The sequence below is a fragment of the Python bivittatus genome, unplaced genomic scaffold, assembly GCF_059951505.1.
Source record: "Python bivittatus isolate LINGU-HERP-01145 unplaced genomic scaffold, Pbiv_v1 ctg000330_np1212, whole genome shotgun sequence".
In the NCBI taxonomy this organism is placed as follows: Eukaryota; Metazoa; Chordata; class Lepidosauria; order Squamata; family Pythonidae; genus Python; species Python bivittatus.
Genome location: NW_028277058.1, coordinates 25,198,127 through 25,213,354, shown reverse-complemented (window position 1 = coordinate 25,213,354; position 15,228 = coordinate 25,198,127). Strand labels below are relative to the sequence as shown.

Sequence of the window (15,228 nt, the reverse complement as noted above, 5' to 3'; positions counted from 1 at the left end):
CCTCAGAACAATAAACCTCCAGCAATAAGTAAGTGGGAACAGGTTTCTGTTTGGAAGAAGTATCCCAGGTGGTTACCTTAATAGACACCATCCTGTAATGAGAAACTACTAATTGATGGCATTCCATTAAGCATCTAAGCATTGTTAATCTAGAGATAGATGAACATTGGATAGGCTTTTGGTGTCTGTGTCCTTTATCATTATAAGCTCATCCCTGTGACCCTTCATGTGTGACAATATATAAGGGGAAAATATTTAGAGTTTTCGTCTAGCTTCATAATTCATTAGATATGCACCAAAGTATTTTTCCATTACATTTCTAGAGAATATCAACACAGATGTTTCTTGTTACGTCATATGAATTTCTCTCTAGAAATTTCATGTAGCCATTGTGCTAGAAAGATTGCTTTACATTGCTCTATCAGTATTATGGGAGTAATCTGAAACAGCCATATTAGGTTTAGTGCAGATCTCCAATTATTCTTCTGCTTCCAAAGTTTAGTTGTTAGCAAAATTCTCCTTTTTGTCTTTTTCACAGATGTGCTGGTGTGGAGCAATGACAGAGTTATACGCTGGATACAAACAATTGGATTACGAGATTATGCAAACAATGTGCTAGAAAGTGGTGTGCATGGGTCACTTATAGCCTTAGATGATAACTTTGATTATAGCAGTTTAGCCTTATTGTTGCAGATTCCAACACAGAACACCCAGGTACATAAATTAGCTGTTCAAAATCCATTCCACTTCCGTAGGATTTGAAATCTTTTTTTTACATTATTCCACTGGGTAATTTGTTTAACCATAGGCACGGCAGATTCTTGAGAGGGAATACAACAATTTATTGGCACTAGGAACAGATAGACGCCTTGATGAAGTAAGTAGTCTTATTTTTATATAATGAATTATGAGCAGCAGAGAATAATAGATGGTGGTTATGTCTATATAATAAATGAAAATAAATACATTAAGGTAGAATGTTATATATTATTTCCATTGCAAATTTAATTATAAATAGATGGGAAAACTGGGCATGTCTAAACAAAATAGAGAAGTGTGAGAAGGAATTAGATATTATGGCTATGCTGGCTATATTAGAAAGAAGGATCTAGTCAAATTAATTCAGAATAACAAGTTGTTTGCCCTTCTATGCAAACTTATATAAATTCCTAGTCCTATGGCAGGATGAATCCTTATATTTGATAAATAATTTTTTTGTTTGTTTGTTTTGGCAGAAATAGCCATAATTGCCAATATGCAACCATTAATGCATATACCTGAAAAAAAGCAACTAGTGATAATAAGATATAAGTTACTCGAGCATCAGAATTTAAATGTAATTGTCGGTGTATGCTGGCTATATCCTAACAAAAGTAATCAGTGCACTTATTATTAGCCTGGTTTCAAAAAGGATGCAAAGGCCAACATGGGCCACTTAAGAATCTGATAAAGATTTCCATAGTATCCGCTTTTGGAAAAACTTTTTTTTCAATCGGCAATAATCTACTTTCCCAAGTATACAATTTAAAAAACAGGGAATGACAGCTACCCAAAGGTTTCAGTTTTACTAAAATTCAGTATTTGTTTGTTGCAGAGCGATGACAAGAATTTCCGGCGTGGGTCTTCCTGGCGAAGACAGTTTCCTCCTCGTGAAGTTCATGGAATCAGCATGATGCCTGGCTCTTCAGAAACGCTGCCGGCTGGGTTTCGGTTAACTACAACATCAGGACAGTCACGAAAAATGGCAACTGACGGTAAACCAGTTAACACCTACTTTCAAAATGAATGTTCCAACTTTTGTATGGCTGCTAGTTACATTTAGTGTAAAAGTTCAAGTAAATTACATCTACATCACAGCTAATAGAGGGTACAAGAAATACATCTTCAAGAGTCTGGGAAAAGGCAATGAGATTGTTTTCAAACTATTAACATTCTCCTTTTAAGGTGTTTGATTATTAGCAGTGTTATTTCTGAAGAAAGCATGTGATATATTTGATGATAAGAGAAAGCAATATTGGTCTTCTATGTAATTTAAGACATTTGGACAAGAATTAAATGTTTCAGTTGCTGATTAAATATTACTAATGATTTAATTCCTATTTCTAAATTAAAGCACGTTATCCAGTGCTGGATTTCTATCTCCAATTTCATTATTGGATTAATGCATTATTGGAAATCCAAGAGATCCTTCCCACCTAACACAGATGGATTGTTTTCCATGTCTCCAGTTCCACTGGAAGTCTATAGGTTACACAAGACATTAAATAAGAATTCTGATCACATGTTCAGGTTCTGGAGTTCATTTAGGACATGGACTGTGCAATTTAGACATATGAGCATAAACTGTATTTGAACATTTAGTATATAGGTAAATGTCTGCAGTGGAACAAATGTATTCTACCTTCCATCCAGGCAAAGAGTGATATGAAATATATTGTCTGATCCTGATTTTATAGATAATTGGGAAAATGCTTACTTTTGTTAATATTTATGATGAAGTAACATTTTAAACAAAAGACTAAATAGAGGAAATGAACTAATTGGCACTAAATAAGCTTAAAGGCAAAATAAAATAACTCACAGCTACTGATTTTATTAGAAAAACCTCGATTAATTACCTTTTCCCCCCCTTTCAAGTTTCTTAATATTATTGGGTTTCTATTTGCAGTTGCTTCAGCTCGGTTGCAGAGGTTAGACAGTTCTACAGTTCGCACATATTCATGTTGACATAACTAGCATGAAAAAGAGCTCCGAGCTGAACTAAAGTGAGTATTCAGATGAAAATACATGAAAGGCTACATTCTGTAAGGAAAAGAAATAACAATGATAGTATAGGCTTCTGCTGGAGGCCTGTATATTTCAGCCTAAATTTCAGCAGTGGTGGCAAACCTGTGACCTGGGCTGTAACATTTCAGGTTGAGATGGACAAGATACATAAGATAAACTATTTCTCCATGCCAAGAACTTTTGTTTTTAATATCTGGAATCCCAGGTGGGTCCCTCAACCCTAATTTCCCTAAGATACAACTTTGATACTAGTTTTTATTGCTGTTTGTTTCATGCTACTAACATCCAAGGATTACTGCAAGACATTAGAAGGGTACACAAAAATTACTGCATCGTAGGCCAGTTTCAGCCATGTTCCAGCAGCCACATTTCTGATGCAATCTCTGGACCCAACAGTAGATCCTGCCTGTATTTCTTCAGAAAGTAACAACTTACAGACAACTGTAACTTGTTTTCTGATATATTACTGTTATTTCAAGCTCAAATTGGGAAAACAAACTGTTGTTCCAACAGAGGAAACCACACCCCGACCAAAACTAGCAGGGCAAGCTTCTATCTATCTATCTATCTATCTATCTATCTATCTATCTATCTATCTATCTATCTATCTATCTATCTATCTGAGAAACAGGCAGCAAACCCCACACTCACTTGCACTGATGTTACCTAGCTGGGTAATGAAATATTTGCAAGCAAATAACCAAGCTCAGAGAGCACCAAAAACTGCACAAACTTTTGTTCATAACATTGAAGACATTTGATAATAGTGTTTCTCTAGAAAATGTGTAGCTGCATGGCAATAATTTCTTCCATTATAACATTTTATGCATAACGTGTAGGCCCACTACATTCTACTACTTTCAGTACATACATACGTACATGTCTGTGTTTGTGCTTTGAAATATACTCCTAGAAATTGGGAAAAGCAGTAAAAATTCAGCCAGTTGCACTGTTAAATATTTAAACAAGTGTGATTAAGCTGGCACCTTTACTTTGGAAAAAAATCAGACATAATTTCTCTATTCAGGTCAGGAACCAATTACTGCTTAGTTGCTGAAGACTGTTCTCTTCCTGCCTGATATTGACCCCCATGCTCAGATGCTCTTTCACAGTAAACAGTACGGCATGGGGTTCGGAAATAAAAAGCTAGATTTGCTGTAAAATAATGGGTTTTTCTGCCAAATAAAAACAATTAGGTTTAATCACACTTGTTTAAATACTCTGTTCTCATATGTAGTACGTTCTTGATTTAAAGCTGGCAGAAATCATTATTATCCTTTCTCTTGAAGTTAAATAATATTAGGAAGGGAAAGTCTAAGCCTTTAAGGTTCCATGACTGCTAAGTGCATATGCTTTTAATATAGTAAGTTTAAAAAACAAAAACATGCAATAGTTGTAGGCACTGAACCTCAGATTATTTAGTCTGTTTTTACAGCAGAATACGTTGAGATTATGAAATCCAAAAGGGAAAATATAAACCACAGAAAATCATTCATTTTTAAAATACAGACAAAAATTGGGTTTATCCATGTAATTTACAAATACTTCTGGTCAAACTGTGGCTTCACTCACAGTTCACTGCAATGGCAACTCTGTTCATTAGAGCAGGACTATAATAATTTATGGACAAATCTTATAAACATGAAATTTTAATCTTCCAAAATGGATATTTTCTAAAATACATCTTAAACATTCCAGTTTTCCTGCTAGAGAACAGCAACCTCAGTATTTTTATTAGAACATGCTATTCATTAAAATGAAATTCCATTCTGGAAAAAAAAAAAACATTTTCCTTATTTTTTTTCAATTATAGGTAGTGGTGTTTAAAAGAAAAAAAACAGGACACATTGAAACTGTAATCCTATACAAATCTTTTAATAAACTCTGTTGATTTTACTGAGATTTATTGCAGATAATGTAACTGTATCTGCATTCTTGATATATAAACATCTCTACTTCATAATATTATTGTAAATTAGTTTTTGAAACAGAAATTCACATAGAAAATTACAAGATTTCTTGATGCTATTTACTCATTTTTATTTATTTTATCTATTGTGTAAGATAAAAAAGAATGTATCTGTTGAAGGCCTGACATCATCAGAGTAGAGTTTAAATGCAACCAGTGAACCTTCTGCCCTGTATTTTTACTGATCCCATATTTCCCATGCTTTACTTCCTTCCCACCTCAACTAAGCTTTATTGATTTTACAATTACTACCCAGAGGTCATTACAGCAAATGAATCTATAACTGAATGATGTAAACTTCATTACTGAATGTAATGTTTTTCCTTACTTCTAGATGCCACCTCTTTCTTCTATTTTACCTGAAGTGCACTACCACCATCTTAAGAAGCTTTTTATTCAAAGAACAGGGTAATAGGGAAGAAAATATAAATGTTTATCAAACTAAAATGTGTGATCTTTTTACATATTTAGTTGTAATGTGCAACCTGCCAAGTACTACTGTCACACAATTTTTAATCCTTTCTGTGGAGTTCACATAAAAGTTGGTTACAAACTCTACTGAAATGACTGAATAATGTGTAGCAACAATATTGCCCAGATTGCACATTTGGTGTATACTGTAGCTAGTCCTCGCTTAATAACCATTCATTTAACGATGGTTCGAAGTTATGACAGCCTCAGAAAAAGTGCTTTACAACCTGTATTCGCACTTATGACCATGGCAAAGCATCGCATTCCCCCCGCGGTCACATGAACAAGATTTGCAACCTTTTTATGATCATTAAGCGAATCACCGCAGTCATTAAGCGAATTCAGGCAAAAAATCTCCATTGGAGAAGCTGGATTCACTTAACGACCATGTGATTCACTTAACGACCATGGTGATTTGCTTAACAGCCATCATAAAAATGGTTGTAAAATTGGATCCGGTCACGTGGTGATTCACTTAACAACTGCCCCCTTAACGACCAATTTTTCAGTCCTTATTGTGGTTGTTAAGTGAGGACTACTGTAGTTTAATTAACAATAATTGCTAGTTTTTAAAAGTATACATCCTCAAATATTTGGCCAATGTGCAGAAATAATGCTTTTATCAAAAGGGGGCCCTCATTTTGAAACTTATTCCATCTGTTTTATTGTAATATACTAGAATTCATGTATTTATGGTGCATTTCTTTTACTATGTGTCTCATGTAAATGGATATAAATATGATTTTTTTAAAAAAAATCTGTGGTACATGGGGTCTTAGTGCAAACACTTGACAATACATTGTCAGCTATACTGTTTGTATCTTTCCATTCCACTATTTTTTACAATTTTGAATTGTAGCAAAGTCAACTGGATATTGGATAGCAAAAAGTTATTAGATGCTTCAACATGTTCCTACTTTTTAAAGAAATATGCCAATATTTAAAGTGAATCCTTGCCTCTGATGATCAAGAGGGAAAAGATTAAAACATGAAACTTGAGCCAAAAATGGACCTATAAAGGCAAAACAGCTCTCTCTCACTCTCTCTCTCTCTCTCTCTCTCTCACACACACACACACACACACACTTGTAGAAAAGCACTGTGACTGCTCTTCTTTCTAAAACCAACATGAATAAAAACGTTGCAAAAGTCAGAACCAATTACAGAAAGCAAGAGACTTTTTCCTCAATGGCTACGAAGAAGCAATTACTGTACCAAGAAGCAGCTAGCTTTGCTAGTATTCTTTTTTTCCCCCAAATTCTTCACATGCTAGCTAAAATTGGCCTAAAACAAAATGATGAAGAGAAATCTGATTTTCAACTTTTCAGTTGTATAACAATACCCTCCATGTCTTCATTATAATAGGGTATTGGACAGCTGCTTGTCTAATGTTAGGCTTTCATTCAAAGTGGCCTTGCTGAGACTTCACAGAAGTCAACTTTATCAGAGGAAATAACTAAAAGACAGAACAGTTATTATATACTGTATAGAAGTTTAGAGGAGAAACTATTACCTGCTGTGGTTTTATTTGGTGGTGTTATTGATGTTTACCCTTTGTTATATTGGAAGTTTCAAAGTAAGAACTATTTAATAATGTAATTTACCTACTCTATTTGCTAATATCTTGCTGCCTGATTGATCTTATTGTAGCTTAAGACCTGTCCTTCAGCAGGCTTATCTGCAAAACATCTGCACGTGCATTTGTTTTACTGCATTTTTAAAATTTTAAACAGATTTCAGTTAACTAAATGGTGACAGATTTTTTTCTCTCCCCCGTTGTCAATAAAATAAAATCAGTGCTCTTTTATGTGTTCTGTCTGTGATAGAGCTGCACACATCATGGTTTCAAGCATAATTTTTAAACATGGTTAAAGGGATGAATATAAGCAAAACATTCTCATGTATTAAGCAATTAAATATGGGTGTACAAAATGTTTCCAATTCAAATAATTTGGAATTTGAGAGACCCCATTTTGAGTTTGAAGCAGTTGTTGTAAGTTCAAAGTGGCTATTACTATCACAGTGGCCTATCTCAATCATGGAGATCAATACATTTCTAAAAAGTTCAAAAGATTTGTTTCATATTTCAAACACAGTGTTTTAAAATTGAATAACTCAATTTAATTCAAAACTATCTGAATTTAAAACATTTTGCACACAGCTAGCAATACCCCTGCAGACTGTACTTTGCCACAAAATCACGGTGTGAACATGCTGCCTTGTGAGTTTCACTTAGTCTAAATTCATTTTCCAAGCATCTTTGAGATTAGTACACATCAACCATCAGTGATAGAAACCTGGCAGTCTAAACTTGATTTTATCAAGTACTTGGAAACGAATGTGAGTGATATTCAGTCTGTGTTGACAAGAGCACATGTAACTAGTGATTCCAGAGAATAATTTAGGAAATAGCAGTGGAATGGACAAAAATCAGTGAAGTTGAGGATCAGCTTATACAGGGCTTACAAGTATATTTCAACTGGAAATAGTTAACTATAGCAAACAGTCCTGTAATTAAAATCAGACTTTTGAAAACTACAGGGGAAAAAAACTCTGGCAAAAAAATCTGTTATGGCATGATGGTGGGCAGATTTAAAATCAGCCAATCTCTTCCTAAAACTACTTGCCAAAATCAAAGCACAATCTCTAATTTGCAGAATTAAAAGAAAGCAATACTGTTATACTTCCAAGTGAAAAAGTAAGTACAGGTAGTCCCCAGGTTAAGAACGCCCAGTTTAAGGATGACCCATAGTTAAGAACAGAGCTTATTGTAGCAAAATTCTAGTTAAATATACAATGATTTGAGTTAATTACACAATACTACTTATATAGTATTATACAATAATACTGTTCCGGCTTACATACAAATTCGACTTAAGGACAGACCTTGGGAACGGAACTTGCTCTTAAAGTGGGGACTACCTGTAGCAAAATGAATTGACCCCTATTTGAATTACTAGTGTTTAACTTAATGACTTTTCATCTCCATCTAGATTTCTGTAAGCTGTGAACATACCTAACTTTGATCAGTTTCAAGCACATTTTATTTTGCTCCTTATATTAACAAACGGTCTGGATCCAAACAAATTAAGTTTATTAATAATGCAGTCCTAATTATGACTATTTGGAAATAAATCATTACATTTAATTAAGCTGACATCCATACAGAAATGGTTATAGTATGACAGCCTTAAGGAACACTTACAGAGTCCTCCGCTTGTTTATAACAACACAGCAATAACATGAAGTTAAGACTACTATGACATACATCAGTTTGGACTCATTCTAGTTATATTGCAAAATGTTTCTTTTCAGTACAGTGCTGTAAAAGAGTGTCTTTCCAGTTGAACATCTTCTGGACAGAAAATACATATGTTTATTTTTAGTTTGTTCTCTGCCTTACCTTTTATAATCCTTCCTTATGGAGGCACAGAAGAGGACACTTATTTTCTAAAGCTGAAGTGGGGAATCCATGACCTACAATATATCAGTCTGACCTGTAGGTCACGCTACACTTCTGTTCCAAGTGTTTTGTGTGTGGCATTTTTTTTCATGCTGGCTCGCTTTTTCCCCCCTCAGAGAACACTACTCAGTTCTCTGCATCGTTAGACTGCTGAGTGAAGAGCATTATTTCTTAGGAAAACATATTGGAGGGGTCTATTTGTTATAGGAAGCCAGACCAGCTTGTCTTTGGATTAAAACTCATCCCCCCTCTGCCCAGAAATAAAGGATTACTGTATTTGCCCACAACTACCTTGTCCAACCCACCTTTGCTTAACACATAAGAAAATTTGGGCTGCTGAAACATTGAAAAAGGCCATTCCTTTTAATCACAGGGTATTCCTTAGGTTGCAATCTAAATTGTACTAGATTGTACTGAATTGTACAATCTAAATAAATCAGGAATTCTTCCCCCCTCCTTTTTTTTTTTTTATCTACTGCAAACTATAATAGCTCTTCTCTTCTGAGCAACATCAGTTCAAAGGGAGGTTAAAAAAAATGAAATCCCTAGTTTCTTTTTGTGCTACTGAAAAAAATGTATATAGTATGCATAATAGTAAAATGTAACACATTTTAGAAATGACTTGGAACTATTGCAAGCAAATTTCCAGGAGGTATTTCTGAACTGCAGCAACAATAAGAATTAAACAGTAAATTCCACTGGAAGCAACTGGACTTACTCCACAATAAGAGAATTAGAATTGGGCTGCAAGAGTTCTCAGTATGTGCTATATTATAGGAGGGAGAAAGGTAGGATGATAGAGAAAAGATTTACCCTAAATTTATTTTCAATGAAGCATTTTTTACTGACTTACATACAAGCAGGTTGAACATGTACCCTCAACTTAATATCACAGTTCTTCCCCAATTTCACAATTCTTTGCAAGCAAATAATTTAGACAATTGATGAACACCATCTGTTTTCTAGCAGCTTTTTAAGAAACATAAGGATAGAGAAAAAGATGTCAGAATGAAAGAAAAAGCTATCTTCATCTCTTCCAAGTACCATAATTATATGAAAGACCCCACCAGATTACTCCTAAAGGAATAATGCACCTGACAACCCTCCCCCCCCCAAAAAAAACCCTTTGGTGACATTTCCTCTCCTTTCACATTTCAAGCTATGCACACGGGTGCAGGTAGGTGTAAGAAATACTTTCAGGTATTATAGCAACAGAACTCAACTGACTCCCCCAGCCGCTCCCCCGCCCCATAATATGAAAGGAGCCTTACCCAAATTCATTATACTGATAATTAAATTATTACACCATAGATAACAAACAACACTGTGGATGCAGGATGATCAAACAGGTACAAAGATTATTCCCCATGACTGCTGAGTGGTTAAAGTCAAAAATGTCTGTTTATAAAAAGGTACACCACTGTTTTAAAATAATTTGGATATTTTTAAAATGCAGCACAATTTTAGAGACCATATCTCAATTTTGTAACACTAGGGGGCAATATTTCTGAGCTTTATGATCCTTTTTTGTTTGCTTTCTAACTGAAAATTATGTGTGGCTACAAATTACTGTTTACTATGAGTATCTGGCCATTCTGAATCTGAGATTTTTTTCTTCCTAAACTCATCGCTTGTGGTATACTACACAGCCAAAGACACTGTAATGCGCTATGAGAATAATCTTGAGAGAGAGGAGAAAGAGCCGTAGCCTAGACAGTGGTCTGATAAGAGAAATCTGAGTCCAAAGCAGGAATGGGTGATAGAAAAAGCATCAAAAAATTGACCCTCTCTAGTTCTCTGGAACATAAGGCAGGGGAGGGGGAAAGCACTTTCAGACTTGCAAGATTCTGTTACTGAAAGCTTATAATAAAGGTAGTATTAAGTATTATATTCTTGGTTCTGGTTTCCTGGTCTGGACTAACTTGAAGGGCTGACATGCAAACCCCGCTCTATTTCTTAAAGGATTCTACCAAGTAGAATCATAGGCCAGATTGCACAATCAATTTTTTTTTAAATCAACTGAGTTGCTTCAGCACTCAGGCAGAACATACTGGAGCAGCCCAGTTCTTCCTGGCTCTTTCTGTTCCCTAGCTTCTCTGCCAGATAACCCAGCTGCCCATGAAAATAGAACCTTATGAGAAAGTTATGTGTAGTCAGGGAAAAAGACAGCAGGAGATAGGAATACAATTTGTCAATAAGGATTATGGGGTTAGCCAGTGGCTGTGACTTTTGTGGAGAATAAAGTAGTTATCTCTACCCACGCAGTCCTCAAGAGTTTCTTCCGAGCTTTACCATAGCCCAGAAACATTTGCATTCACTGTATCCTGTCTTTAACTGCAAATGAAAACTTTACATGGCTGAGGAACAGCCTCAGTTAATTCAGCACCCATTGCCTGAATTACAGGATCTTGCTAATGCCTCAATCATTAACTGCCTTAGCAATAATTTTCTTTACCTTACTACTCAAAGTTTAAATCTGTATGTCTTCTTAAAACTACAACAATTTCTTGTCATCAAAGTTGAGCTACTTAAAAAGCCTCAGTGCAAGCACGGCTGTTTCAAGTAAAACTAGCATTAAGGTCTAAGATTAATTCTCATCCTGGCACTGAAGGAAACAAACTTAATTTTAACAGGATTTATATTATGTATGTCATCTTTTGCACTGTATTTAAGTGTGATATGTATATTACAAATATTTGCTCATGCAATTTTAATTACCATGAAAGATTTTAAACCATCTGAGTAAGTCATTATAAAATTTATCCTGCCAAAAAATTATTAGTTGTTACTGTGATCTAAGATTCAGTAACACATTTACAGAAATAAAATCAACATTTTTGGACTTATATTTCTGGCATAACAAAATGCAGTATTACAGGTCTTCCTTGCATTTTAGTGGTTGTTAAATGTTACTTTAATGTCTTTAGCACTTCTTCTACATGTTTAAATGCAGCAGGATCCTCAATAGTTGGAGTTATCTGGAAAAAAAAAAGTAAGCAAGAGGAGGAAATCAGACTCTTAACATGGCAAATTAATGTGCTTTCTTTTTTGTGAAAATCATATATAATTCAGTATTTTCCCAGTAAAAGACAATGATACTATGATAATCGGAAACTTGCATTTATAGCAAAATGGATAGCTTTTGAATAGGAACTCATCAAACAAAATATTTCCTTCATATAGAAATGGAGATACTATAATGGAATTTCAGGGAAATTATCACCCTTATCTCACTGAATACTCCAAGTTTGTTTAGTTACAATTTGTAATCCTAGTTGCCCATTATAACCTTGCAGAATCAACATATTAAATATTACTCTAATTAAATCCATGTATGTGAATCCTCTAAGCATAACTTTAGGAGTAGACTGTGAAGATTAGGAAACTGCAAACAGCACTACGCATACTACGAATTTTAAGTAAGTTTGTTGCACTAAATACCTTACTATATACTATATTACTAGCAGTTACCTTGTATGGCTTCCCATTCACAAGGGAAGAAAGAGCTGATCGTGGTATCTTGCCAGAACGAGTTTTTGGTATCTGTTTCACAAATACTGCTTTCCGAAATGCTGCCACAGGACCAATATCTTCTCTAACTCGTGTAACAATTTCTTCTAAAAGCTTTTTCTCTTCAATATCAACTCCTGATAGGCACATAAGAGCACAGCTGTCATAAGAGGTCTTATTTCTTTGTATGGGTACAATTTTGTTACTCGCCTGGCTGCCACAGCCAAATCAAGACAACAATCTCAAACAAATCAATTTCACTTCAAAGCTCCAAAGACAGATTCAGCTTTGTGAATGAACAGAGTCTCACCATTTCTCAGGACACACAATGCCAGAGGAACATGACCCTTTAATGAATCCTCTTGGCCAACAACTGCACAGTCCGCCACAGCCATATGGGAGAGGACAGCCTAAGGAAGGGACAGAATAAAAATGCTATGTTAAACAAATATTAAGACTGCGTGTTTATTCCTTATATGACAAGGTGGGTCCAGCAACAGCATCCTGTGGACAGAAAGATGGAACTCTCCATTGACAAGAGGCTTGTGACCAGCACAGCATTCCCATTGTTCAGATGGAACTGACCAACTTTGTCACCTCTTCCTTTGTATACAAACCCCTGAACATCTGCTCTATACAGTTTGGGGTCTCTCAGGAACATGGGAGAAGTAGCCTAGGAAATAGCAGAAGGTTCAAGCTACTAGTGAATGTTCTTTTTACTAGTGGGAGTATTCTGAGCAGAAATTGGCTCAGGGAATCATTTAAAACAGAACAAACGTTCTAGATCCAACTCAATCTGAAAATCCAGTAGTCGTGGTCCATTCCTTAATCTGTATCAATAGAGATCTTTCCATATTACATGGTGGCTCTTTCGAACATTAATGGGAACTCTTTAATATGTAGATTGCCTGAAAAAACTATGCTTGTCAGAAGCTAATGTGCATTCAGCCACTGCATCTCTAGTAATGTATGCTATCTATTCATTATACTGTACTACTGGTTTTCTAAGAGCAGAATTTTAAAATTATGTAATGCTTCAGTTCTGATCTGCATGCACTTGCTGCGAATTTACACCATACTTTATTCAGGTGTGAGTGATTCTCAAAACTTAGATTGATGCCAAATGTAAATGCAGTGGCCTGTTACTGAAATATCACATAGAACATAACATTTGAATCATTACCTTGAATAATAAATAACTGAGAATAAATATTTCAGTCTATACATTCTAGCTGGATATATTTGTTATATATCCAGAAAATGACAGTGTGCATAAACTAGGATAGAATGTATTAACATTTTTTTCACCATCAGCATTGGGTACTTTGGCTTACATTTATTTTGTGGTCTGCCACTGAAGCAATAATATGTATAGTACTCTAGAACAGCAAAATCTACCATTACATCTGTTCATTAATGCCACACTTAAAATAGGACAAGAAAAAAACATGTACTGTTTTTGAAGCAGTAAGCAAAATAATCACTAACTAATATAACTTAATAGCTCTTTATCCTAAAAACTAGATACTAAAAGATACAGCACTACTGAAGAAAGAAAGAAAATGTAGTGTTTTATTTAATAATGCTTGGCTAAGATTAACAGTAAATGCATGCTAATGCTATAACCATGTGTGGTTATAGATTTTGTGGTACGGTAATTCATGTGGTGGTTGGCTCTGATGTGTAAGCAATAGGAGTGTGCAGGAGTCACAACATCTGATTTTTAAAACAGCCTGATTTAACTGAAAATGAATCATAGGCTGCTCATTTCCACTTGGACCTCAACTCTAAGATAAAATTTAGATCATCAAAAGTCCTGAATTCTGTGATTAGCACAGAAAACCATGAAATGTAACTTTTCAGTAATTTCCAAGCATGTCTGTGGGGATGAAGTCTGCCTAATTTTAGTGAAATAGATGCATGGTTTCAAGTTAGATCACTCTCCAAGCTTCAGAAAGATCCTTCAGTTTGAAGCTTTGATCAAATCACTCCATCAAACCAGATTCACAAATTAAAGCAGAGACCTGCTTTGATCCATTCAATCAAAATGCAGATGTAAACCACTCTATAGCCTCGTAAAGCACTTCATACGTTCTATAATGATCCACTGCTTCTGGAATCGCTACAGAAAATATTTGATGCAATATCACTTCTATAGAGGGAGAATGTAGGGGGAAGGGAAGGTGGATTAAGTGACTCTCTGACATTAATATGAGTAACTGACCAATCAGTTTTATCACTTTGTTAAATTCTCTGACAGAGCTCCTTTGGCTGGCAACACAAACATTAGTGGAGTTTCATTTACTTTCCCACTTCTCAGCTTCTTTAATGTGCTAAGCAAGGCCCACAAACCTTAATTTAGCTCTTTCTTGTGTTAATGGAATGATAGGACTTCTGGGCTCTGTCCTGCCAATACTTCTTGCAATGAAAGCTGCAACCAAGTCCTGCTCAGGAAATGCCAAACTTTGCCAATGTGTCCTGCCCAGCCTACACATAGTGCTGAGATCTTTTCTAGGACAACCAAACTGGTCAACCAGCTTTGGCACTCTTTCTGGCACCTCAGAAAGCCAAGTGATCAGAGGCAACAAAACTACACCAGTCCACAATGGTAAGTTACTGAGCTGTCTTCAGTGTCATGCTTTTCTGGGCTACCACACTTGCCATGAGTTTATTTTAAAACAGTTTTAAACATTTTTTATTTTTAATTTGGACTAGAACGTTTTCTGAATTGATTCAATGGAAATTCTCTATAGACTCTTTGCTGAACAATTTGATGGCTGTTGTGCTGACCTTTCCTCATGTTTACTAGTTCATTTTTAAAAAGATGTGAGGAAATATTTCAAAAAAATATTTACAATAAGACTCATTAAACCTTGGCAGATTAATTTCCTTCACAGAGACTAGATTTGCTATTCTTATCCCATTCTGCCTGCCTCTAAGTGAAGTGCCGCAGGCATTTTAAGGCTTCCCCATTATAGCACATGGATGAATCTTTTTCCATTATCAAATTATGAAGTAGCTTGCATGA

The 15,228-nt window shown here is 35.2% G+C and overlaps 2 protein-coding genes across 2 annotated transcripts in view; one reads left to right on the top strand and one right to left on the bottom strand.

The window, feature by feature from the left end:
* Window positions 1–5,759, top strand: part of PPFIA2 (PPFI scaffold protein A2) — a 207,179-nt gene extending 201,420 nt beyond the window's left edge. The window contains exons 27-31 of the mRNA XM_088141851.1: window positions 539–714; window positions 809–877; window positions 1,595–1,754; window positions 2,669–2,765; window positions 5,091–5,759. Of these exons, the coding sequence (XP_087997977.1) occupies window positions 539–714; window positions 809–877; window positions 1,595–1,754; window positions 2,669–2,727 (464 nt within the window). The 3' untranslated portion in view covers window positions 2,728–2,765; window positions 5,091–5,759. The remainder of the gene's footprint in view (window positions 1–538; window positions 715–808; window positions 878–1,594; window positions 1,755–2,668; window positions 2,766–5,090) is intronic.
* A 29-nt stretch (window positions 5,760–5,788) lies between these two features.
* Window positions 5,789–15,228, bottom strand: part of ACSS3 (acyl-CoA synthetase short chain family member 3) — a 56,788-nt gene continuing 47,348 nt past the window's right edge. Inside the window, exons 14-16 of the mRNA XM_007440436.3 lie at window positions 12,511–12,610; window positions 12,162–12,337; window positions 5,789–11,668 (exon numbers count right to left, since the gene is read on the bottom strand). Of these exons, the coding sequence (XP_007440498.1) occupies window positions 11,600–11,668; window positions 12,162–12,337; window positions 12,511–12,610 (345 nt within the window). The 3' untranslated portion in view covers window positions 5,789–11,599. The remainder of the gene's footprint in view (window positions 11,669–12,161; window positions 12,338–12,510; window positions 12,611–15,228) is intronic.